General features: G+C 41.7%; 1 protein-coding gene across 4 annotated transcripts; it reads left to right on the top strand.

Annotated features, from left to right (window-relative positions):
• Positions 1–4,584: 4,584 nt before the first annotated feature.
• On the top strand, positions 4,585–24,756 carry LOC118393261 (RNA-binding protein EWS-like). 4 transcript variants are annotated; one of them, XM_035785785.2, is made up of 16 exons: positions 4,585–4,707; positions 13,554–13,590; positions 13,729–13,780; positions 13,954–14,083; positions 14,722–14,917; positions 15,131–15,393; positions 15,537–15,702; positions 18,786–18,823; positions 19,443–19,475; positions 19,722–19,837; positions 20,592–20,721; positions 20,919–21,038; positions 22,599–22,731; positions 22,840–22,925; positions 24,050–24,293; positions 24,381–24,756. In XM_035785785.2, the coding sequence occupies exons 1-16, from the start codon at positions 4,692–4,694 to the stop codon at positions 24,415–24,417; spliced, it is 1,797 nt and encodes a 598-aa protein (XP_035641678.1). In that variant the 5' UTR covers positions 4,585–4,691; the 3' UTR covers positions 24,418–24,756. The 4 variants fall into 4 exon arrangements, with proteins under 4 accessions (XP_035641678.1, XP_035641676.1, XP_052317528.1 ...); XM_035785783.2 differs by having other exon boundaries at positions 4,586–4,707; positions 13,951–14,083; XM_035785784.2 differs by having other exon boundaries at positions 4,587–4,707; positions 13,951–14,083; positions 15,134–15,393.
• Positions 24,757–25,679: the final 923 nt, after the last annotated feature.

Below are 25,679 nucleotides of genomic sequence, written 5' to 3'. Positions count from 1 at the left end.
AATCTGAGGGAAATATGTGTCTCTAATATAGTCATACATTTGGCAGGACGTTAGGAAGTGCAGCTCAGTTTCCACCTCATTTTGAGGGCAGTGTGCACATAGCCTGTCTTCTCTTGAGAGCCAGGTCTGCCTAAGGTGGCCTTTCTCAATAGCAAGGCTATGCTCACTGAGTCTGTACATAATCAAAGCTTTCCTTAAGTTTGGGTAAGTCAAAATGGTCAGGTATTCTGCCATTGTGTACTCTCTGTTTAAGGCCAAATAGCATTCTAGTTTGCTCTGTTATTTTTGTTAATTCTTTCCAATGTGTCTAGTAATTATCTTTTTGTTTTCTCTAGATTTGGTTGGGTCTAATTTTGTTTTTGCCTATTTTAACCGCACACTTTTTGTTTGTGTACATGGATTTTAGAATGTTGTATGTTTTTCCCCCAACACCACTTTACATCAGTTTGTATAGCAGACCCTCATGTCAAATTGAGTTTAAGGCTTATTTGAAATCAACAAAGCATGAGAAGACTTTGCCTTTGTTTTGGTTTGTTTGTTTGTTTGTCAATTAGGGTGTGCAGGGTGAATACGTGGTCAATCATTTTGTAAAAAGCCAATTTGACATTTGCTCAGTACATTGTTTTCACTGAGAAAATGTACAAGTCTGCTGTTAATGATAATGCAGGATTTTCCCACAGTTGCTGTTGACGCATATTCCGCGGTAGTTATTGGGGTCAAATTTGTCTCCACTTTAGTGGATTGGGTTGATCAGTCCTTGGTTCCAAATATTGGGGAAGATGCCAGAGCTAAGGATGATGATAAAGAGTTTTAGTATAGCCAATTGGAATTTGTTGTCTGTATATTTTATCATTTCATTGAGGATACCATCAACACCACAGGCCTTTTTGGGTTGGAGGGTTTTTATTTTTTCCATGTAGTTCATTCAAGGTAATTGGAGAATCTAGAAGATTCTGGTCGTCTTTAATAATTAATTCTAAGATTTGTTTTTGATCATGTATATGTTTTTGATGTTTGTTTCTTTATAGAGCCAAAAAGATTGGAGAAGTGGTTTACCCATACATCTCCATTTTGGATAGATACTTATTTGTGTTGTTGTTTGTTTAGTGCTTTCCAATTTCCCAGAAGTGGATAGAGTCTATGGATTCTTCAATTACATTGAGCTGATTTCTGACGTGCTGTTCCTTATTTTTCCAGTGTATTTCTGTATTGTTTTAGTTATTCACCATAGTGAAGGCATAGACTCAGGTTTTCTGGGTCTCTATATTTTTGGTTGAAAAGGTTTCTCAATTTCTTTCTTAGGTTTTTGCATTCTTCATAAAACCATTTGTCATTGTTGTTAATTTTCTTCAGTTTTATGTTTGAAATGTTTAGATTTGATAGGGAAGCTGAAAGGTCAAATATACTGTTAAGAATTTCTACTGCCAAGTTTACACCTTCACTATTACAGTGAAAAGTTTTGTCCAGGAAGTTTTCTAAAAGGAATTGAATTTGTTGTTGCCTAATATTTTTAGCATACCCCCTGAGTCCCTTCCCTGTTTCACACCTGGTAGTTTGGTGGATGGGACTACCAGCTCTCTGTAACCTAGAGGGCAACCAGTGGGTCCGTCTCTATACCATGTTTCTTGTAGGATGACAATGTCTGTATTTCTTTGATGAAGGTCCAGGTTCCTGCTCTTTAGGCCAAAGGCAGATGACCTCAGGCCTTGGAAATTCCAGGATGATACAGTGGGCTTTGTGTTCCATAAAGTGTCCAATGTTGTTGGTCGTGTGGTTTGGCCTCAGGCCAATAAGTGTGAACAGAGCCTGCTGGGCTAGTGCAAGAGAGGGGGTTGGGCCTGTTTGCCTGCTCACGGCCTGGGCGTACATGTGACTTCCATGTTGAGGCCCTCTTTGCGGGGCTGGGGTGCATGGGATGGGAAGGAGGGGCATAGTATCTCTACTTGCACATTCATCTTCTGCACATCTACCATTCCAGTGTTTAATTGCTATATTGTAATTACTTTGCCACCATGGCCTATTTATTGCCTTAACTTCCTTATCTTACCTCATTTGTACTCACTGTATATATAGACGTTTAGTTTTTTTGTTCTACTGTATTATTGACTATGTTTTGTTTATTCCATGTGTAACTCTGTGTTATTGTATGTGTCGAATTGCTATGCTTTATCTTGGCCAGGTCGCAGTTGCAAATGAGAACTTGTTCTCAACTAGCCTACCTGGTTAAATAAAGGTGTTCTCAACTAGCCTACCTGGTTAAATAAAGGTGTTCTCAACTAGCCTACCTGGTTAAATAAAGGTGTTCTCAACTAGCCTACCTGGTTAAATAAAGGTGTTCTCAACTAGCCTACCTGGTTAAATAAAGGTGTTAAACCTGGTTAAAGGTGTTCTCAACTAGCCTACCTGGTTAAATAAAGGTGTTCTCAACTAGCCTACCTGGTTAAATAAAGGTGTTCTCAACTAGCCTACCTGGTTAAATAAAGGTGTTCTCTACCTGGTTAAATAAAGGTGTAACCTGGTTAAATAAATAAAGGTGAAATAAAAAAATAAAAAAAAAAATAGGTCTGATCTGAGGGGGCATAAGGAGCTTCATTTTGTGCTCTTTTCCTGTCTTATCATTCTTTACATACACATGGTACTGTATTTTAATGACCTCTGATCAGCGGGAGGCAGGTTCTAGCCTCTCCATTTGGTTGGAGTAGACTGTGCGACTCTCCTGCCATTGTTGGGCTAAAAGGCTTTGACATCTCTCACTTGACACGTCAGTGCTAATTGAAGTTGTATCAAGCTTGGTAGCCTTAACTTAGCGTTCAGTCCTTATAAAGTAATGTAATGCATTTTTATTCTTGGCTTTTGGAAATAAAATATAGCTTCAGACTAAACATTACTCACTCAGTTTCAGGTTGGATGGTATTATCTGGTTTCTGTTGTTTTCCAGAGCATTTTCCAGAGTATAGCTTTGGAATAGTAATCTTTGGTAGTTGTAAGCCTTACATGTGATTCTGTAATTCTGTCCAAAATCAGGTTGTAGTTTTTGAGTTTTGATTTGGAGTGAAGGTCATGTTGTAGAGGATAACATCCTGTATATGTCCCTGACAAAAAATCTAAGTTTATCTAACTGTAAATCTATCTTTATTTAAGAACATGCTGAAAAATGCAGGACATAATCTGCTCATGACCTCTCCTCTCTGTCTCTCCTCTCAGAGGACCTGAGCATCAGGACTACCTGGCCTGATGACTCCTTGTTGTCCTCAGTCCACCTGGTCGTACTGCTGCTCCAGTTTCAACTGTTCTGCCTGCAGCTATGGAACCCTGACCTGTTCACCGGATGTGCTACCTTGTTCCAGACCTGCTGTTTTTCGACACTCTCTCTCTCGACCGCACCTGCTTATCTCTAACTCTGAATGATCGGCTATGAAAAGCCAACTGACATTTACTCCTGAGGTGCTGACCTGTTGTACCCTCTACAACTACTGTGATTATTATTATTTGACCCTGCTGGTCATCTATGAACGTTTGAACATCTTGGCCATGTACTGTTATAATCTCCACCCTGCACAGTCAGAAGAGGACTGGCCACCCCTCAGAGCCTGGTTCCTCTCTAGGTTTCTGCCTAGCTTTTCCTAGCTCACAAACTAGACTCAGGGCGCCCACCCCAAGAAGCTTCAATGAGCCAATGTCCCACATGGTGACATTATATCATTGACACAACAGTTTTTTTTTTGTGCGGTAAAATGCCACTCATGTCGCCTATACCAAAATCCGACACTGAGAGTGAAAGGGAAGCCACCATGCCCCACCATTGCTCCTGGCATGGATCCAAGCAACAGTAGGAGAACTGCATTGTAGAGAAGAGATGGCAGCTCCTAATGACTGAAGGCGTAGAGTTAAAGATATGTGTGTGTGAGAGGGAAATTTACACATTCTGTTTTCTATTTTTAATTTCACCTTTATTTAACCAGGTAAGCTGGTTGAGAACAAGTTCTCATTTACAACTGCGACATGGCCAAGATAAAGCAAAGCAGTGCGACACAACAACAACACAGAGTTACACATGGAATAAACAAGCATACAGTCAATAAAACAACAAAAAAGTCTATATACAGTGTGTGCAAATGGCGTGAGGAGGTACGGCAATAAATAGGCCATAGTAGCGAAGTAATTACAGTTTAGCAAATTAACACGGGGGTGATAATTAGCAGATGATGATGTGTAAGTAGAAATACCCCTATTCAGGGGTAATACCAAATTCTTCATATCTGCTTTTAGACTACATCGGCACCCTGGGATCCGTCCACCTGGGCCTAAACTGAGCCTGGCTGGAATGTCACGTCAGCAGCATCAAATTGAACAGAAACGTTGTTCCAAGGAAGCAAAATACGAGGTCATGCCTTCAGTGATATTCTGGTTGGAAAGTCGGTGCTCGAGAAAGATGCCGCGTTCAAAACAACTGGGACTCGGAAAAATACGACGTCAAATCACGAAGTCAGTTGTCTTCCGGTCGGAAAGTCGGACCTCTAGAAAGAAGCCCGAGTTCCCGAGTTGGAATTCTGAGTTGGACGACGATTCAAATCGATTTTTCCAATTCGGAGCTCGTTTTTTTTCCGGAGTTCCCCGTTTTTTTCAACGCAGCACAAGTTCATCCCCATCCACTCGTTTACGCGCATGCGCCAACATCAGACGAAACGAAGATGGCGTCAGCACCTGGTGGGTTTCGTTCTCGGTCTATTTTATTGTGTCATTTTGCATGAATCCTTTAGATATTATCGACCATGTAAATACATTTTCATATTTATCAATAGTTACATCAAATGTATGTGTTTTAATCTAATATGTACGTATAATGTTAACGTTTATATATGTTCAGTAGCCGATAGCTAGCTAGTTAGCTAACGCGTTGCGTTTGCCAACGTTGGCCTAGTTTACGAAACTCTTCGATTTAAATCATTGGGTTGAGTTTAATCGGCCAGCCGGAGAATGGTGAATGAACGAGTTTACTTCGTTAGTTGGCCTTTGGCTAATGTATAATTTAGGGCAGTAGGCCCTATCTAGCCATGATGCCGGGCCGAGGGACACAAACTCTGACCACACACACGTGCATCTGCCGAATTTGAATTCTAGGACCGACATGACTCTTATGATGCTCTAAAGGTCAGCCATTTTGGTCAGGAACTTAGGCAACCATTGTTTCTCAGACATATGATTGTGTGAAATCATGCATTTTAAGAATGGAATGTTATATGCACTGTATCTTTGTTAGCTAACGTTAGTTAGCCAGTTGTAGATGAATTAATCCATAATGTTTCAAATTTAATTGCCAACATTCTATTCAAACGATACCGTCGCTCCACACACTGTCTGAAATCAGTTGATGATAGGACCATAGAAATATAGAAAGTGAGTAAAACAGGATTGGAAACTCTAACCCAGGATATTTGACTGGTCAACTCATGGGTACGCTCGCAATGGCGGCTGGTAATTTTGATGCACTTTCCAAAATAATTTTGAATGTCGACTGGATTGCCTTGTTAACGTAAAATTTAAATTATGCTAACAGATGTCTCATGCAATTGAATTTATTTTTTGTATTGTCAGATGAGAGTTGAAAAAATCGCAGCACCGATTGAAGTCTACACTTCCTGCTTTTACTTCCTGGCACGCGCCATTGATAACTACTAATGTTAGCGCCCTTAGATTTTTTTTACATTTAATCTTTTGCAACCAAAACTTTAAGATAACTGATGTTTACACAAGATGGAGGGAAATTTGGTGCATAACTAACTAAATTAATTAACACAAATTTGTTTAATCCAGTATAAATTAATGTTAGAATGTATTATACAAGAGACCAAATTCAGAAATTCTACAGTCATGTCTTAAGTGTAAAAGTATTTGACTCAATAATCCATACTTTCTGGGAATGCTATGAATTCGTGGGCAGGGCTAGAAAGTTGGCTGTCAGAAGTATTACAATGTAGACTTTTAATCTGCCTGTCTGCATATTTCAAGACATGGCATATGGGGTGTAGTGAGGTAGCCAATTGGCTGGATGATTCTCTTCTCATCACTCGCCTTGAAAAAAACGTGTGTTAACAAAAACAAACTTGGAAGTCAATCAATCTGCCATCATTGACACAATGAAAAAATCAAGTTATTTATTATTGAAATAGCATGGGAGACCAAGGAAAACAAATTGGTACAATTTAAGGCCAAGTAGCAAACAATAATGCAGGCACTAAGGATGGTTGTGAGCATGTGGGTCTGGGCAGATGAGATGTAGTCATTGTTTGTATCTGGAGCACAGGAGGTTGGGGGCACCTTCATTTACTTGAGTAAAATGGTGTCAAACATGGTTTCCAGGTGTTTGATGCCATTTCTTCCGCTCAGGCCATTTATTATGAACCGCTGTCCCCTCAGCAGCCTCCTGTGATTTTGAGTGTAAAGAAAATATTATGTATATAAACCGCTGATACACCTATATGGCATTTTTGGCCGGTACCGATATCCAATATTTTCCTTGCAATTTTTTTTAGCGCCCCTTTAAGCATTCTAGCACGGTTAAATAGTTTACACACACACATGGACGCAGCGGTCTAATGCACTGCATTTCGGTGCAAGAGGCCTGGTTCGAATCCAGGCTGTATCACATCTGACCGTGATTGGGAGTCCCATAGGGCGGCGCACAATTGGCCCAGTGTCGTCCGGGCTGTCATTGTAAATAAGAATTTGTTCTTAACGGACTTGCCTAGTTAAATAAAGGTTACACACACACACTGACCAAAAAGTTATTTTGTTGGCATTTACGTATTTCCCCATTACCAGTAAAACATAATCAAAACCTATTTAATTTACTAGCTGTGCTGTTTCATTCAGTTTAATTCTCAACCAGGATTTCTATGGAGCGCCGTTTCGATCTTTGCTTGTCAAAAAAGATACACGCCAAATAACACTGACATGTCGTCTAAGCTTGTTGACCAATCAGGGCCTGAATATGACTTCACGTCAAATAATAATTTCATGCGTTCATACATTTTTTACACAATTACACATTGATTATGCTATCACTCGTATTTCATATGTCACAACCATTCATCAATACGTATGCTATGGTGCTGGTCATAAAAAAAAAAGCTGGCTAGCTCATGGATGAAAACAATGTAGTTCTTCCCCTAAACACAGCAAAACATCTGTTTCAATAGCTATATAGTTAGCTAGCTAACCTATCTATGTGAAAATAGCCACAATAGTGGCCTTTGGGTTTAGCTTTCAAAATAAAAGTGTGGCACAATTCTACTATTTGTATTCATTTGCATCACTGTCAATTACATACTTTAATTTTGAAGGCTGCAAATTCCACGATTGTGCCTAATCCTTATTGTGGCCAGCTTCACAACAAATAACCCGGTCTGATCGAGCGTCACTAGCCAGATGAAGCTAGCTGGCTGCTTATAACGTTAGCTTTGGGCAACAGGGTTAAGTAGCTGGCTAGCCATTTATTTTCATGAACTGAGGTTCAGTTGGCTACCTAGCTAATACTTAATCACAAGGATTCCTAAATAATTGCTAAGAATAATGAAAATGACTGCAGTTTCTACTGTTCATTGTTTTCAGGCTTGTTGTATTGTTGCTAGCTAGGTACCAAGCTAAAGCTAGCTACCCCATAAGTTGTGTTCAAACAAATCATGCTTTATTACCTACGCGGTATTGTAAACCCATCGTTCGTGGCCGGTGTTTGCTTGTTTGCAGCCTTTTTGTACAGCTTTGACAGTGCTACTGTATTTTTTTTTGACACGCAAAGACCCAGAATGGGTCGTGAAGCTAATAGCAGTGATGCAATTACTGTGTATCCCCGGTAGGGCAACATCTGAAAAATAGCGCACTTGGTAGTATGCACTGGTGCTCGACCAGTCGGCAAAAGCCAACATCCACGACAGAGAACGGTTGATTGTCAAGGGCAATGAATTCCATTATCTTGGCTTTAATGGATTTTGCCTTTGAGTTGTTTCGCTGAAATTTTCTTACTCTTTCAAATGACTGCTCGACTTGTTGGCTGCTCGATCCACACATCAGACATTGTGGGCTAGGTTAGGAATGCTGTTGCACGTGTAGCACACAATTTTATTTGGCGTCATTACGTCCTGTACCTACATTATATAGGTATGCACGGTAGCTTTGACATTTTTAACATCAGCGTTAAACTAGATATCAGGCCAATACCGATGTTGGCTTTTTTTTTAGCTCATATCGTGCATCCCAAATATAAACACATGCATTGCATTTGGAAAGTATTCATACTCTTTGAGCTTTTACACATTTTGTTACGTTACAGCGTTATTCTAAAATGGATATAAGAAAAAGTTCCCTCGGAATACGCCCAACCTCATAATGACAAAGCAAACACATTTGCAACAAAAAAAAATGTTGTATATATGAATTTAAATACCGTATTTACATAACTATTCAGACCCTTTGCTCTGAGACTTGAAATTGTGCTCATGTGCATCCTGTTTCAATAGATCATCCTTGTGATGTTTCTACAACTTTATTGTAGTCCACCTGTGGTAAATTCAAATGATTGGACATTATTTGGAAAGGCACACACCTGTTTATATAAGGTCCCATAGTTGACAGTGCATGTCAGAGTAAAAATCAAGCCATGAGGTTGAAGGAATTGTCCAGTGCTACGAGACAGGATTGTGTCGAGGCACAGATCTGGTTAAGGGTACCAAAAAATGTCTGCAGCATTGAAGGTCCCCAAGAACACAGTGGTCACCATCATTCTTAAATGGAAGATGTTTGGAATCACCAAGACTATTCCTAGAGCTGGCCACCTGGACAAACTGAGCAATCGGTGGAGAAGGGCCTTGGTCCGGGAGGTGACAGAGAACCCAATGGTCACTCTAACAGAGCTCTAGAGTTCCTCTGTGGAGATGGGAGAACCTTCCAGAAGGACAACCATCTCTGCAGCACTCCACCAAGCAGGCCTTTATGGTAGAGCGGCCAAATGGAAGCCACTCAGTAAAAGGCACATGACAGCCCGCTTGGTGTTTGCCAAAAGTGTTAAACAAATCAAAATATATTTTATATTTGAGGTTGTTCAAAGTAGCCACACTTTACCTTGATGACAGCTTTGCACACTCTTGGCATTCTCTCAACCAGCTCCAAGAGGAATGCTTTTCCATCAGTCTTGAAGGAGTTCCCACATATGCTGAGCACGTGTTGGCTTCTTTTCCTTCGCTCGCGGTCCAACTCATTCCAAACCATCTAAATTGGGTTGAGGTTGGGTGATTGCGGAGTGCTGCATCAGATGACCTGGCCTCCATCACTCTCCTTGGTCAAATAGCCCTTACACCAACTGGAGTTGTGTTTTGGGTCATTGTCCTGTTGAAAAACAAATGATAGTCCCACTAAGCGCAAACCAGATGGGATGGCGTATCGCAGCAAAATGCTCTGGTAGCCATGCTTGTTAAGTGTGCCTTATATTCTAAATAAATCACTGACGGTGACACCAGCAAAGCACACTACACCAATACACCATTTCTTCCATGCTTCTCGGTGGGAACCACACATGCAGAGATAATCCGTTCACCTACACTGCGTCTCATAAAGACACTGGTTGGAACAAAAAAACTCAAACTCACTCGACCGGGTGATTTTTACCGCCGATACCGACTAGTAGAGGCCCAATAAAAGCCGATACCGATTAATTGGCCGATTTAAAAAATATTTTTTACAGTTTGTAATGACAATTACAACAATACTGAATGAACACTTATTTTACCTTAATATAATACATCAATAAAATAAATTTAGACTCAAATAAATAATGAAACGTGTTCAATTTGGTTTAAATAATGCAACGCAAAGTGTTGGAGAAGAAAGTAAGTGCAATATGTGCCATGTTAAAAAGCTAACGTTTAACCTCATAGTCCGCCCCACCCCGCATGCGGTCGCGTTACTACAGCCTCAAGCTCATTACCATAACGCAACGTTAGCGATTTTCTAAAAATCGCAAATGAAATAAATATGCCTGCTCTCAAGCTTATCATTTTCTTAACAATCCTGTCGTCTCAGATTTTCAAAATATGCTTTAGAACCAGAGAAAATCAATAATTTGTGTAAGAGTGGTGATAGCTAGCTTAGCATTTAGCATGCAACATATTCACAAAAACCAGCAAAGGGATCAAATAAAATAATTTACCTTTGAAGAACTTCAGATGTTTCAATGAGGAGACTCTCAGTTACATAGCAGATGTCCAGTTTTTCCTGAAAGATTCTTGTGTAGGACACAACGTTCCGTTTTGTTACTATGCATTTGGCTACCGAAACTAACCGAAAATTCAGTCACCTACACGTCAAACTTTTTCCCGAATTAACTCCATAATATCGACTGAAACATGGAAAACGTTGTTTGAATCAATCCTCGAGGTGTTTTGTCATATATCTTCATTGAAATGCCGTCCCTGGAAGCCTGCATTCTTCTCTGATTCGGATGGAAAAATACTGGTCGCTGACTTTTGCGCACCAATTTCCACGCAGACACCGTGCGGGACACTTGGCAATTGTAGTCTCTTATGGTCAATCTTCCAATGATATGCCTACAAATACGTCACAATGCTGCAGACACCTTGGGGAAACAAGAGAAAGTGTCCGTTCATTCCTGTCGCATTCACAGCCATATAAGGCGATCATGGAAAACGTAGCCTCAGAAATCCTGTTAATTTCCTGGTCGGTCAAACATCTTGGTTTTGCCTGAAGCATTTGTTCTAGGGCACTCACAGTGAAAATCTTTGCAGTTCTGGAAACGTAAGAGTGTCTTCTTTCCAAAGCTATCAATTCCAAGCATAGTCGAGCATCTTTTCGTGACAAAATATTGCGCTTAAAACGGGCACGTCTTTTTATCCAAAAATGAAATACTGCCCCTATAGGACTAACAGGTTAAGTTCCTTGCTCAGAACATATGAAAGCTGGTGGTTCCTTTTAACATGAGTCTTCAATATTCCCAGTTTAGAAGTTTTAGGTTGTAGTTATTATAGGACTATTTCTCTCTACCATTTGTATTTCATATACCTTTGACTATTGGATGTTCTTATAGGCACTTTAGTATTGGCAGTGTAAAAGTATAGCTTCTGTCCCTCTCCTCGCCCCTACCTGGGCTCGACCCAGGAACACGACCCATCGACAACATCCTCCCTCAAAGCATTGTTACACATCGCTCCACATCGCTCCCTGACTGCTTGCACGGGAACGCAAGTGAAGTGACAATGTTTATGGTTCGGTTTGGTGCAACGACAGTGCTAAATCATCACCCGTTTGGCGAAGTAGGCTGTGATTCAATGAGAAATTAACAGGCACCGCATTGATTATATGCAACGCAGGACACGCTAGATAAACTAGTAATATCACCTAGTGATTATGTTAAGATTGTTTTTTTATACGAAGTTTAATGCTAGCTAGCAACTTACCTTGGCTTCTTGCTGCCCTCGCGCAACAGGTAGTCAGCCTGCCATGCAGGCTCCTCATGGAGTGCAATGTAAGGCAGGTGGTTAGAACGTTGGACTAGTAACCGGAAGGTTGCAAAAATGAATCCCCAAGCTGACAAGGTAAAAATATGTTGCTTTGCCCCTGAACAAGGCAGTTAACCCACCATTCCTCGGTCTTCATTGAAAATAAGAATGTGTTCTTAACTGACTTGCCTAGTTAAAAAAATTGGCAAATCGGTGTCCAAAAATCCCGATTTACTATTGTTAAGAGAACTTGAAATCGGCCCTAATTAATCAGCCATTCCGCTTAATCGGTCAACCTCTAATTTGGACTCATCAGACCAAAGAACAGATATCCACCGGTCTGTTGTCCATAGCTTGTGTTTCTTGGCCCGAGCAAGTGTCTCTTCTTATTATTGGTGTCCTTTAGTAGTGGTTTCTTTGCAGCAATTTGACCATGAAGGCCTGATTCATGCAGTCTCCTTTGAACAGTTGATGTTGAGATGTCTGTTGCTTGAACTCGGAATCATTTATTTGGGCTGCAATTTCTGAGGCTGGTAACTCCAATGAACTTATCCTCTGCAGCAGAGGTAACTCTGGGTCTTCCTTTCCTGTGGTGGTCCTCATGAGAGCCAGTTTCAAAGTGCTTGATGCTTTTTGCGACGGCACTTGAAGAAACTTTCAAAGTGCTTGACGTTTTCCGGTTTGACTGGCCTTCATGTCTTGAAGTAATGATGGACTGTTTCTCTTTGCTTATTTGAGCTGTTCTTGCCATAATATGGATGGTCTTTTACCAAATAGGGCTATCTTCTGTATACCACCCCTACCATGTCACAGCACAACTGATTGACTCAAATGCCTTAAGGAAAGAAATTCCGCAAATTAACTTTGAAGAAGGCACACCTGTTAATTGAAATGCATTCCAGGTGACTACCCCATGAAGCTGATTGAATGAATGGCAGGAGTGTGCAACGCTGTCATCAAGGCAAAGGGGGGCTATTTGACGAATCTAAAATATATTTAGATTTCCATATTTGTTCTTTGTTTTGATGTCTTCACTATTATTCTGCAATGTATAAAGTCATTTTTTATGTGAAAAAAACCCTTTGAATGTGTAGGTGTCCAAACTTTTGATACTCTGTGTGCGTAAAAATTACTACTAGCGACGCTGGTCCCTTGAATTGCAAAGGGTTATGGAATATTGTAACCCTGTTGTCTTAACCTTGTAATCTTCAACCTAAACGTTAGCTAGCAGGCAGTTGTCTTTTTTTTCTGGCTTTAGCTTAAAATGCTATTTTATTTCACCAACCTTATGATCTGCTTCAGACCGCTTGCCTTTTACCTAGGCAGAGTTAGCTACAATGCTTGAGCTGGTCCAGTGGTTGATTCAGAGTGGTAGAACCTCTGCATTATTGTGACACCATTGTCTTAATTTTTACATCTTCAACATGGGTCTGGTCAGAAAACCTGCATTTAAGACGGCATTGTTCCACATCTGGAATCAGCGCCATTGCTAACCAGCATAGCTGGTCCCACTGTTGCAAAGAGTTATGGGATATTAGTATGTTGTTGTTTTAACCTTTCATCTGCTGCCGTTTTCTCCCCATTCTGGGACTGAGGTTTCATGATATAGCTCCTCTAATTTAATAGGATCTCTGTTTGTGCTAGTGTATGCCTTTCTGTACAGCCTTGCTAATCTAGCCACATTTTTGTTTCTTTGTTGGCCAATTTGTGTAGATAGTTCAAATAAAGGTAGCTAGCTAGCCAACTACTGCAAGCAAAGGCGTGATGGCCCCCACAACATAACAACGGCAAACAACTATCACCAGTCAGTCCTTGCTAGAGTTGAATAGCAGGAATGCTTTGTCTCTTTTCAAGGACAGTTGAACTTGAAAGATTTTCCCATTGTGTGGCCTGGCCTGGTTGGCACTGCCGAGGGTCTACACAAGATTATTGCCCAGTGAACATGAATAGTTTCATGAGTCCAAAGTGGATTTTGATACTGTACTAGTCTGTAGGACTGTTGTTGAATGTTAGACTAGTAATTTATTTTGTCATTTTCTTTTACAGATTACAGTTCCTACAACCAGGCCAGTGCCCAGCAGGGGTAAGTCTTTCTACATGCAGGTTGTGTGCTACTAAGAAGTGTTCTAATGAATCCAGAGGAATGGGTGTTTGTGTTAATTAATTGTATCAAATATGATCTACAGAAACGAGATGAATGATTGATCTTGTGTCCCTGCAGGTATGGCTCCTATGCTGCTCAGCCCTCACAGGGCTATGGACAATCTGCCCAGGTGAGTTTTATATTTAGACAAGGCCATTTATGAATTACACATACCTGCAGAGACCCACAATACTGCATTGATCTCATTCCAGTTTGAACTGAAGCACAGGACAGCTTGCCATCTTTCCCAAGGTACTTGTCATTATCTATCGGTCTATAAAATAATATTTTGTATTTCAGCAGGGTTATAGCCAGCAAGGATATGGGTCCTACGCCCAGCCTGCTGCAGCTGAGACCGGATACTCTCAGGCAGCACCCTCTGCTGGCGGCTATGCGCAGCAGTATGGTTCCTCCTATGGGCAACCAGCACCAGGTCAGTTTCAAACTGATCAAATGATAGGCCAAAAGTAATTTTGGTGGAAGGGAATGAGAATTGTCCATCATGCCTCTAACCATTGACCACATGTAATGTCAATCCTGTATTTATATTACTGCAAATGTGCTTTGAGTACCTTAAAGGACCATTTTCAACCCAAGTCACCATTTTTGAACTGTGAACCTTTTCTCCTCTTGCTTTCATGTTACAGCTGGGAATAAAACAGGTTCGACACAGATTACTTTTCATCTCTATCCATTTCATACCACTTAGGCTAAGTCTATACAAAGTGTTCAATGGCTGGCTGGATAGATCCATGTAATATATTTCGCATCATGTGTAGTAGACTATAGTATTGTGAGTAGACTAGTTGAATCCTGGAGAAGAGAGATTTCTTTGACACTATTTATTCCTCCTGCATCATGACTTCATCTACCGATATCTAACACTAATTCTAACACTTTTAATAACACAATGGTATTCTTATGTGCCATTTAATATTCTTCATCAGTGCTGCTCTGTCGGGTTGTAGAAGTCCAGAGTGGTTATAGTGTGATCTAAAATCCTAACTGGGTTGTACCTGGAATGATCTATCTACACCTTCTTCAATTAAACCATTTCCTGTTTGACCACAGCTGGGTACCCTGCTGCCCAGCCCAGTGCCCATGGCTACTCCCAGCCTGCCGCGGGCTACGGAGCCAGTGGATATGAGAGTGCTCCTGCTGCTGCTCCTGCTGCCTCTCAGCCCTCCTATGGCTCCCAGCCAGGCTATGCAGCCCAGTCTGCCTACGCTGGCTACAGCCAGCAGGCTGCTTCCACTGCACCTCCAAGGTAGGCTAACTAGTCTCACATTAGGACAAGGGTGTAATGGTGGTAGTGATGCAGTAAATGTTACACTATTTTGTTGATGTTTCTTGATTTTAGCTTGTACGCAGTGGAAGACAAGTTGCAGCTGGCAACCCATAAGAAACATATAGTTGTGGAGCACTCTTTATGACCTATTCAGTCCCTGCCCGTCCCTAACCACTTCAGTTATAATGCCAGCAGCCAGCCAGCTGGCTACAGCCAGAGCAGCTACTCCCAACCAGGGGGATATGCCGCGCAGCAGAGTGGGTACCAGGCCCAGCAGGGAAGCTATGGGCAGCAGCAGAGTGGGTACCAGCAGCAGCAGCCCCCACCTCAGCAGCAACAGGCCCCTGCCGCGGCCTACCCTCCTCAGGCCTCAGGTTCCTACGGGCAGCCTGCAGGCAGCCAGTATGGACAACAAAGTGGGCCTCAAAGTGGTTACAACCAGTCAAGCCATTACAGTAAGACTAATGGTCTCTCCTGTTATTTTAACACACACACAAGCATTGCAATAGGCCTACCTGCTAGTTATTGTCTTAGTCATGTTGATGTTCATTCATTTTCACACAAGGGCATTTCCGCTAATCCTCATGTTATTCTGTAGATAACTATGGACAGGAGGGCAGAGGCAGCTCTGGCTACTCTGGCTCTGACCCTGCTAGGTTCCCAGGGGCAGGGGAGAGCCGTGGGCCACCCAGGGATGGCTATGACAGGGGCGGCATGATGCACGGTGGCAGGGGACGTGGGGGCATGGGCCGTGGAGGCATGGGGTAAGTCACTCTCCTTATTGCTCAACATAACTTCCATCCATTCTTGCAGGTGCTGCGGCCAGGCTGAGCAGGGCTGAGTTTGAAGTTCCCCTTAAACATTAATTGGGTCAAGTTATAACCCTACAAAGGTAAAATAGTCATCTCTTTTATTAGTGGGGAAAGTCACTGTTTACTTTGTGTAGGATCAAATATCTAATGCCTACAAAAAGTATCATGAAGGGACCCTCCATTTGTGGGTACAAACTCTTAGCCCTGCCATACAGTGGCCAAAGGTAAGAAGGAATATGATTTCATGAAACAAAGAGCTGGGACTGACATTTGTGAACAGAAAGCTGGAGTTGTAAACTATTCAATCAGACATCCCTTTTTGCTGTACCACAGCTTTACAGGTGTATATAATCTATAGAATTGATTATTGTCCATCTATTTACAAGGCTTCAGGGTTACTGCTGCAGGTTTCAATGATTTGGTGGGCACACCGCACCTTTTTAAATGATTGCTGTGAGGTTAAATACATTTTAATATGGTATAAAAATGTACCTATTTAATCTAACTCTGATTTTCTTTTTAAAAAAGCTGACCCAGAAGGTATTTGGGAGTGTGCACTATGGAAGTTTAGTTGCTAACTAATTTACCTCAAATTTTGGCTTGTGTTGTCATATCAATTACTTGCATCTTGAAACCACAAAATCCTTAGTTTTAAGCTAACAAACCTTTGCAATTCAAGACAAGCCTTTTCTCATTGGTGTTTGGGGGTGTGCCCTTTTTCTGTCCAATTAGCTAATTTTGGACAATATTTCAGGGGCCCTTTTTGGCTCATGACCCCCAGGGGCAGATCTTCTAAAATAACTTTAGTTTGTTTAATAAGCAAGACACATTGATTTCCTATACCAAGGAGTTTAATTCCATACTAAGTTGAGGTTAATGCACATTTGGGATTTGGAGTTTTTCCCTGGAAAACCGATAAAGTACATTTCTACGGGATACATCCATGCAGAACTAAGGTTATCCCCCTTGTAGGTTATTGGTACTAAACTGGCAACCTGGAGCCTTACATGTATTGTTCAAGCTTTCTGGGCATTATGATGGCACCTATGTTTTCATTATAGAGTTTGAGGTGAGGTTGATCCCATTGAGTATCAGACATTTGAAGGTAATATCCCTGGAACAAGAAAAAAAAATAAAGAATTGGCGCATGTTCACTAGGTCACACCAGACTCGTATGTTCAGTTATGTTTTGCTCTAGGCTTGTATTATATTAATATTATTCAGTACATGGCTACGTGCTTTCCCTAAAGAGAGGATCAAAGTGAATAATTCCACCTTTGTCTACAGCACAGTCTTTTATTAATTACATGACACTTGTCACATTTCTTAACCTCAATTGATTTTGTCGTATTTTCAAGTTGAAAGTGTCTTTTTTGTCTCTGTTAAAATTGCTTAAAGCAGTCAAGAAATGTGGCATGGGCCTCCCGAGTGGTGCAGTGGTCTAAGGCCCTGTATCGTGGTGCTAGCTGTGCCACTTAGAGATTCTGGGTTCGAGTCCAGGCTCTGTCGCAGCCGGCCGCGACTGGGAGACCCATGGGGCGGCGCACAATTGGCCCAGCGTCGTCCGGGTTAGGGGAGGGTTTGGCCGGCAGGGATGTCCTTGTCCCATCGCTCACTAGCGACTCATGTGACGGGCCAGGCACAGTGCATGCTGACACTGGTCGCCAGGTGTACGGTGTTCTCTCCGATACATTGGTGCGGCTGGCTTCTGGGTTAAGCGGCATTGTGTCAAGAAGCAGTGTGGCTTGGTTGGGTTGTGTTTCGGAGGACGCACGGCTCACGGCTTTTGCCTCTCCCGAGTCCGTGCGGGAGTTGCAGCGATGAGACAAGACTAACTACCAATTGGATACCACGAAAAAGGGTAAAGGGGAAAAAAAATATCATTTGGCATTCATATGTAACTCCTGTTTTACTTTTTCATACATTATAGCTTTTAGGGAAAAATGTTTTGGGTCCGGTTTCCCAGGGTAAGCCTAGTCCTGGACTAAAATAATGCACAGAATGCTTTTTAGTCCTTGGACTACGCTTCATCTGTGTCTGGGGAAACCAGCCCCTTATGTGTTTTAGTTTTTAAAATGTGGTTTGGATTACAAATGTTTTGTTTAATCAAATGAACACCTTTTTAACATGCTTTGTCACATTTACGCTACAGGTAACAGTGAGAGCCATGTAAACCCATCTATATTCTATAAAGTACCTGTACTCAATACAGAGCCGGCAGCTTAAACAACCGAAGGGGTTAAACAACAGAGATTTGGGTTCTGCCTTAAATCCAAGAGATGAGGATGGTGCTGTCTAAAGCATGCTGGGAAACTCTTTAAAATGATAATTAAATTTGTATAGTAAAATCATTACTTTTACCTTGGTGAACATTGTAACATGGTCAAGTTTAAATTCTGTATTTATTAGAATTGTTATAACTTCAATTCATGTTTTTGTAAAATAATGTATATGGATGGTGTGTTTTTGTTTTAATTTCAAAGGTGACTGTAATCACCTGTTTTTTGTTTAATATTTCAGATGCATTGCATTTGACAACGTCAACCATTTGTTTTAACTCGTATAGGCATTTGCTTCAACTGTAAATTGGACATAATGCACTAGCTTTCCACATATTTAACTGTATCTGTAAGTTATCTCTTGTCAGTATAGTATCTCCAGGCTAGTCATTATTAAACTGCATATGGAATGCATCTAAAAAGGTTTCCTTTGTAACAAATTCCTGGGATTCTGTCCCATATTTCCCCAAAGGTAGAGATTTAACACCCCTCAGCTAGCTCCAAACTAGTCAGTATCTGCTATCAAATGCTGTCATTAAGAATCCTTCTAGTAAAGGAATGATGCCATATAGTTGCTGTTAATTTTTTCATTCCCATTAACTGGATTGCATAGACTGTGTAGGCATGTTGGGGGTTGTTAAATGAACTAGTCAGAACTGTTTCCTTCAACCTCCCCAAACGAGCCATGGGGCTCCATGCATGGAAGTGGCTGTTAAAAGGGAAATCGCCTTCATATCTCCATTTATTCCCCCATAGCGTCGCTGGAGACAGAGGTGGCTTCAATAAGCCCGGTGGTAAGTTAACGAGTATTACACTGGCTTGTCCACTCCAGACCTTTACCTACTAGAGCATGTACGCGCAGAGCATTTACCTAAGCCCTTACGTTGGTGTGTGCAGCGTTTTTTGGGGGGGTAGCCAAATATATAGGTGGCTATTAGAATGGATGGAAATAGAAGGGGGTCCAGTTTAAATGTCTGAGACATCTGTTTGGAAAGGGGTACTTTTTACTCTGGTTTATATCACTCACTGCCTGAGGTAACCTTGAAGAGCAAGGTACTCTTATTTCACAATGACATATTAATGACAAATGACTGCCGCCAAGAAATGTCAGTTTTGAAAAATGGTTTTGCATTTACAATTTCATGGAGCCAAACCCCTGGTATTTTTGGGGGTTAATATTATGTGGTTTCTTAGGACATTTTCTTATGGCACACATTTTTATACAAACGGGTCTGAGGTTTTTATTTACATCATGATCAATATATTTTCAAAAACGTCTAATGACACCTGTGTTCTGGAGGACTGTGTCTTGTGTTATCACTTCAAATACTCTTCAGCAGTTTAGCAGAGGACTTGAGTGACACAAACTGACTTTGGCTCTTTTTTTTCTCCCCCTCGCCTGATGGCAAACAGGACCCATGAACAACGGGGCAGTGCGTAACATGGGTAAGCAGATACTAAATGACCAACACTTGTATCATAGATCAGAAGCATTGACGGATCAATTGCTAACCTTTGAACATTTATCTTACTGGTTTGTATCTGCCTGAAAGGCTTTGTTTCGTTGATCTTGGTCCAACTTCTTGGCTTAAAGGCTTATGCTATGAATCTGAGATTAATAAGGACAGTGTAGTGGAAGTGTAGCTGTAGTGTTTCCTGTCAGTTTTTTGAATGGTAGTTCTCTCTGTTCAGGGCGCCCTGAGGAGCAGGATGACTCTGAGAACAGCACCATCTACATCACAGGACTCACAGAGAACGCCACTCTGGAGGAGATGGCTATCTTCTTCAAAGACCCTGGACCCATCAGGGTGAGGACACTCAATCTAACTAAGGACCTCAACTTAGACACACATTAAGTTTTATTTGTCTCTTCCAAAACATGCCTATGTACACTGAAAAAATATATAAGAGTAACATGCAACAATTTAAAAGATTTTACTGAGTTACAGTTCAAAAAAGGAAATCTGTCAATTTAAAATTAATGAATTAGGCCCTAGTCTATGGATTTCACATGACTGGGAATACAGATATGCATCCAACGTACTGCAGACATTGGAGGCGGCTTATGGTAGAGAAATTAACATGCCATTTTCTGGCAACAGCTGTTGGACATTCCTGCAGTCAGCATGCCAATTGCACACTCCCTCTGTGGCATTGTGTTGTGACAAAACTGCAGTTTAGTGGACTTTTATTGTCCACAGTGCAAGGTGTACCTGTGTAATGATCATGCTGTTTAATCAACTTCTTGATATGCCACACCTGTCAGGTGGATGGATTATCTTGGAAAAGGGGAAATGATCACTAATGGGGATGTAAACAAATTTGTGCACAAAAGTTTCTGGGTTCTTTTATTTCAGGTCCTGAAACATGGGACCAACACTTTACATACATTGAACAAAAATATAAAACACATGTACAGCCATGTCTTGTTCTCATGTTAATTAGATGACTGAACAGATAATGAAGGCTCTAAAAAATGTTCTCAAAAAGAATGGCAACAGCAGATAAGTGTTAATGGTGGGGTAGGTTGACTTTTGAGTGATGAATTCCTCTTTTGTTCAGATGAACCGGAGGTTGGGCAAGCCTGCCATCAACATCTACACAGACAATGATTCCGGGAAGCCCAAGGGAGACGCCACACTGTCCTACGAGGAGCCCTCCTTTGCCAAAGCTGCTGTAGAGTTATTTGATGGTATGTCATACTGGCCCTTTTTAACATGCATCAGCCTACTCTGATTCTACCCTTGAACCATACAAATGAATGCATATCAGGATGTGTTGATGTGCACTGAAATGTACTTTAGAATACTAGTAATGACCATTTAACTCTTGCCTTTTCTCTCTCCATTTCTCTTTATTCCTGTTACATTCTGTTTATGACCTCAACAGGGAAAGAGTACCAGGGCAGGAGGCTGAAGGTGTCCATGGCTCGCCGTAAGCCCATGATGGGTGGAATGAGAGGGGGCATGTCCATGAGGGGTGACATGATGGGCCGTGGAGGACCTGGAGGTATATTTATCAACTGTTTATTTGAGAATGACCCTTGTTCAAAACTGAAAATACACTGAACAGAAATGTAAATGCAACATGCAACAATTTCAAAGATTTTACTGAGGTACAGTTCATATAAGGAAATTGGTCAATTGAAATAAATAAATTAGGCCCTAATATATGGATTTCACATGACTGGGAATACAGATATGCAGTAGTTGGTCACAGGTGTCTTTATAAAAATAAAAAAAGGTAGGGGCATGGATCATAAAACCAGTCAGTATCTGGTGTGACCACCATTTTCCTCATGCAGCGTAACACATCTCCGTCGCATAGAGTTGATCAGGCTGTTGATTGTGGAATGTTGTCCCACTCCTCTTCAATGGTTGTGTGAAGTTGCTGGATATTGGTGGGAACTGGAACGCGCTGTCGTACGTGTCGATCCAGAGCGTCCCAAACATGCTCAATGGGTGACACGTCTGGTGAGTATACAGGCCATGGAAGAACTGGTACATTTTCAGCTTCCAGAAATTATGTACAGATCCTTGCGACATGGGGCCGTACATTATCCTGCTGAAACATGAGGTGATGGCAGCGGATGAATGGCACAACAATGGGCCTCAGGATCTCGTCACGGTATGTCTGTGCATTCAAATTGCCATCGATATAATGCATTTTGTTCATTGTCCGTAGATTGTGCCTGCCCATACCGTAACCCCACCGCCACCATGGGGCACTCTGTTCACAATGTTGACATCAGAAAACTGCTAGCCCACACAACGCCATACACCGCTGTCTGCCATCTGTAGAATTGAAACTATGATTCATCTGTGAAGAGCACACTTCTCCAGCGTGCCGGTGAGCGCACTAAAGTCGGTTAAGATGCCGAACTGCAGTCAGGTCAAGACCCTGGTGAGGACGATGAGCATGCAGATGAGCATCCCTGAGACTGTTTCTCAGATGTTTTTCGGCTGTGCAAACCCAAAGGATCATCAGCTGTCCGGGTGGCTGGTCTCCGATGATCCCGTCGATGAAGAAGCCAGATGTGGAAGTCCTAGGGCTGGCATGGTTACACGTGGTCTGCGGTTGTGATGCCGGTTGGACGTACTGCCAAATTCTCCAATGACAGAGAAATGAACATTCAATTATCTGGTAACAGCTCTCGTGGGTATTCCTGCAGTCAGCATGCCAATTGCGCGCCCCCTCAACTTGAGACATCTGTAGCATTTTGTTGTGTGACACAAATGCGCATTTTAGTGGACTTTTATTTTCCCCAGTGCAAGGTGCACCTGTGTAATGATCATGTTGTTTAATCAGTTTATTGGTAGGACACACCTTTCAGTTCGATGGATTATCTTGGCAACGAAGAAATGCTCACTAACATGGATGCAAACAAATTTTTGGGAAACTTTTTGTGCGTATGGAACATTTCTAGGATATTTGATTTCAACTCATGAAACATGGGACCAACACTTTACATGTTGCGTCTTTATATTTTTGTTCAGTATATATAGCTGCCGCACATTTGCCATGGCAGTATAATGAACTATTGAAACAACCCCTGGTGTGTGTTATCAGGCATGATGGGCCGTGGAGGAGAGCGTGGAGGTTTTGTCCCACGAGGAGGACCACATGGTATGGGCAGAGGTGGGCCAGGTGGCCCAGGTGGCAACATGCAGCAGAGAGCTGGAGACTGGGAGTGCCCCAACCAGTAAGGACCTCTCAAGAAAGAGTTTTCCCTTTCCCATTTTTTTTTTAATGAACTTTACAGTACAGGTAGTGGTTTTTGTATATATCACTGAATGGTTGTCCTTCTCAGGGGCTGTGGCAACCAGAACTTTTCCTGGAGGATGGAGTGTAACCAGTGCAAAGCTCCCAAACCAGAGGGCTTTGGGCCCCCTTCAGGTACAGCGGTCACTGGCACAGCAGCACTATTGTTAGGGCCTGGTTCAACTGTAGACAGGAACCATTAGAACAATTTGTGTTATTTGAGCAACAGGGGCTGAATTACCTTCCCTGTTTCACATATCTTAATGTTTGCAATGTAACACAGCCAAATCAAACAGGTTTAACACCTGCACTTCAGGGTCAATGCTTAGCAGTTGTACTAAATTGAACAAAAATAAACGCAAGTGTTCCCATGTTTCAAGAGCTAAAATAAGTCCCAAAAATGTTCCATACGCACAAAATGTTTATTTCTCTCAAATGTGTTTATACCTGTTAGTTTGCATTTCTCCTTTGCCAAGATAATCCATCCATCTGACAGGTGTGGCATTTCAAGAAGCTGATTAAACAGCATGATCAGGACACAGGTGCACCTTGTGCTGTGGACAATAAAAGGCCCCTTTAAAATGTGTAGTTTTGTCACACAACATAATGCCACAGATGTCTCGAGTTTTGAGGAAGCTTGCAATTGGCATGTTGACTGCAGGAATATCCACCAGAGCTGTTGCTTGAGAATTTAATGTTAATTTCTCTACCATACGCTGCCTCCAACGTCGTTTTAGAGACTTTGACAGTACGTCTAACTGGCCTCAAAACCGCAGACCACGTGTAACCACAGCCCAGGACCTCCACTTTCGGCTTCTCCACCTGTGGGATTAACTACGGGGGGGGGGTTGCTGAGGAGTATTTGTCTGTAATAAATACCTTTTGTGGGGAAAACTCATTCTGATTGGCTGGTATTCCCAGTGGGTGGGTACCAATGGCTGCACCCCTGCCCAGTCATGTGAAGTCCATAGATTAGGGCTCATTTAATTTATTTAAATTTATTGATGAAATGTAACTCAGTAAAAGCTTAAATTGTTGCATGTTTATTTTTGTTCAGTATATATTAGTGTCAACTCTGGGGAAACATGAAACCATCCATGTTTAGCAGTCTGTTTACTGTAATTGAAAGCTTTGGTGTTGGAGGGACTTGCTCTGTGTGCACTGGGAATACGACGTTTTGTGTTTCCCTCCTGTTAACGTGTGCATGTCTACGATAGTCTGGTGGCAAGCTTAACTGGGTCTTGTGTGATTTTGTTCAGGTGGTGAGCGAGGCAGGGGTGGCATGGGGATGCGTGGGGGCAGAGGGATGGACCGTGGCGGGCCAGGAGGGCCTGGAGGCTTCCGTGGAGGATGGGGAGGTGACCGTGGCGGTGGATTCAGGGGACGTGGTGGAATGGACCGAGGGGGATTCCGAGGGTCTAGCAGGGGAGGACCGCCTATGGACCGAGGAAGAGGAATGGGGAGAGGAGGAATGGGGGGGCCCCCAGGCAAGATGGATATGAGGTAAAGGAACATGTTGGACTGCTTTCATCATACTCATGTATTACTATGTTTGTTGGACACTAAATTACTGCTTTTCCTCTCTCATAGGGACCATCGCCAGGAACGCAGAGACCGACCCTACTGAAAGACAGCAATTTGAATTTTCCATTTAGTGCAGGATTTGATTTTTAAAATGAAATTAATTTATGATTCCGTTTTTATTAATGGTTATAGAACTGCTTTTGAAATACTCTGGGGCAGTTTCATTCAACTCGTAGTTAAACGTTTAGTTTTTTTATAGTTTTATTTACCCTTGGTTCAGTTATTTTGACTTGTGCAAGTTTATTTTTTGCATTTCTTAGATGTACAGACTGATTTTGACAGTTTATTGTAAAACATGACACTTCTTTTTTAATTGTAATTGCTTCTCTTTCCCATAGCTGTGTAATGATAAACAATTTTGAAAATAAAATGTCCACCCTGATTTGATGCTAAAAGAAGTTCAGATCCATTGCTGTTATGAGGCATCATGAATGGTTGACTTTTTACATTTGTCTTCATCTTGGTTCTCAAATGGTGGGAAAAGTAGGAATTGTACAGCTCTACAGCAATGTTCTCTTTCAGAATTGTCAACAAGGAGGCACTGTAATATGCAGCTTTGAAAGAATGCTGGCATGATATCTGTTTGACCAACAACTGTTGAAGATACATCAGCTGTCATAGAGGATTTGTCTTCATGTTGTATTGCAATCATATAGTCAATGAACACACTTTCAATACTGCTTTGTGGAACGAGTTTGACAACTAAACTGCACATTTACCAGTAAGAATGAAGATCAACTGCTTTCAGGCTTTGCTTTACAGAATTGCCTTCATGTCTTTGCATTTTCTTTTCGACTTTGAGAAACCTCCCAATCCAGAAACAATGGATTTTATTAACCACAGATGTCAGCCACCCCTGTCTGTGAATGATACCACATTTGCATCTGTTCAGCATATGTCCACAGTGATCTGAGCCCTTTGATAATCACCCTTCTCTTCCCAATGAAAATTAATTGATTGGCTTTGTTTAAATATACCAGTTGGGTCAGTTATTTATAATCCAGTTTTATGTTTGTCTGCCTGTAATCACTGACCACACAGTCAGGGTGCATTTATTGTGCTGTGGTAAAGTGTTGTCATCCAGAGAAAAGTAAATGCTCCAGCCTAAACTTTAACTTCCTTTTAAAGCCCAATGTTCTGTGTGTGGGTGAAGTCCGGTCACAGCTCACGCTTCCGAATTCCTTGAGGACTGGTATCCAGTTGCTCATGCTGGGGAACAGATCACTGTGCGAGTTGTCTGACACAGAAAAACAATATTTATCCCGGTCCAAAGAAATCTCTACCAACACGTCTCTATCTCAAAGA

Source organism: Oncorhynchus keta, chromosome 14 (assembly GCF_023373465.1).
Source record: "Oncorhynchus keta strain PuntledgeMale-10-30-2019 chromosome 14, Oket_V2, whole genome shotgun sequence".
Lineage (NCBI taxonomy): Eukaryota > Metazoa > Chordata > Actinopteri > Salmoniformes > Salmonidae > Oncorhynchus > Oncorhynchus keta.
This window is presented reverse-complemented; position numbering and strand designations above follow the sequence as displayed.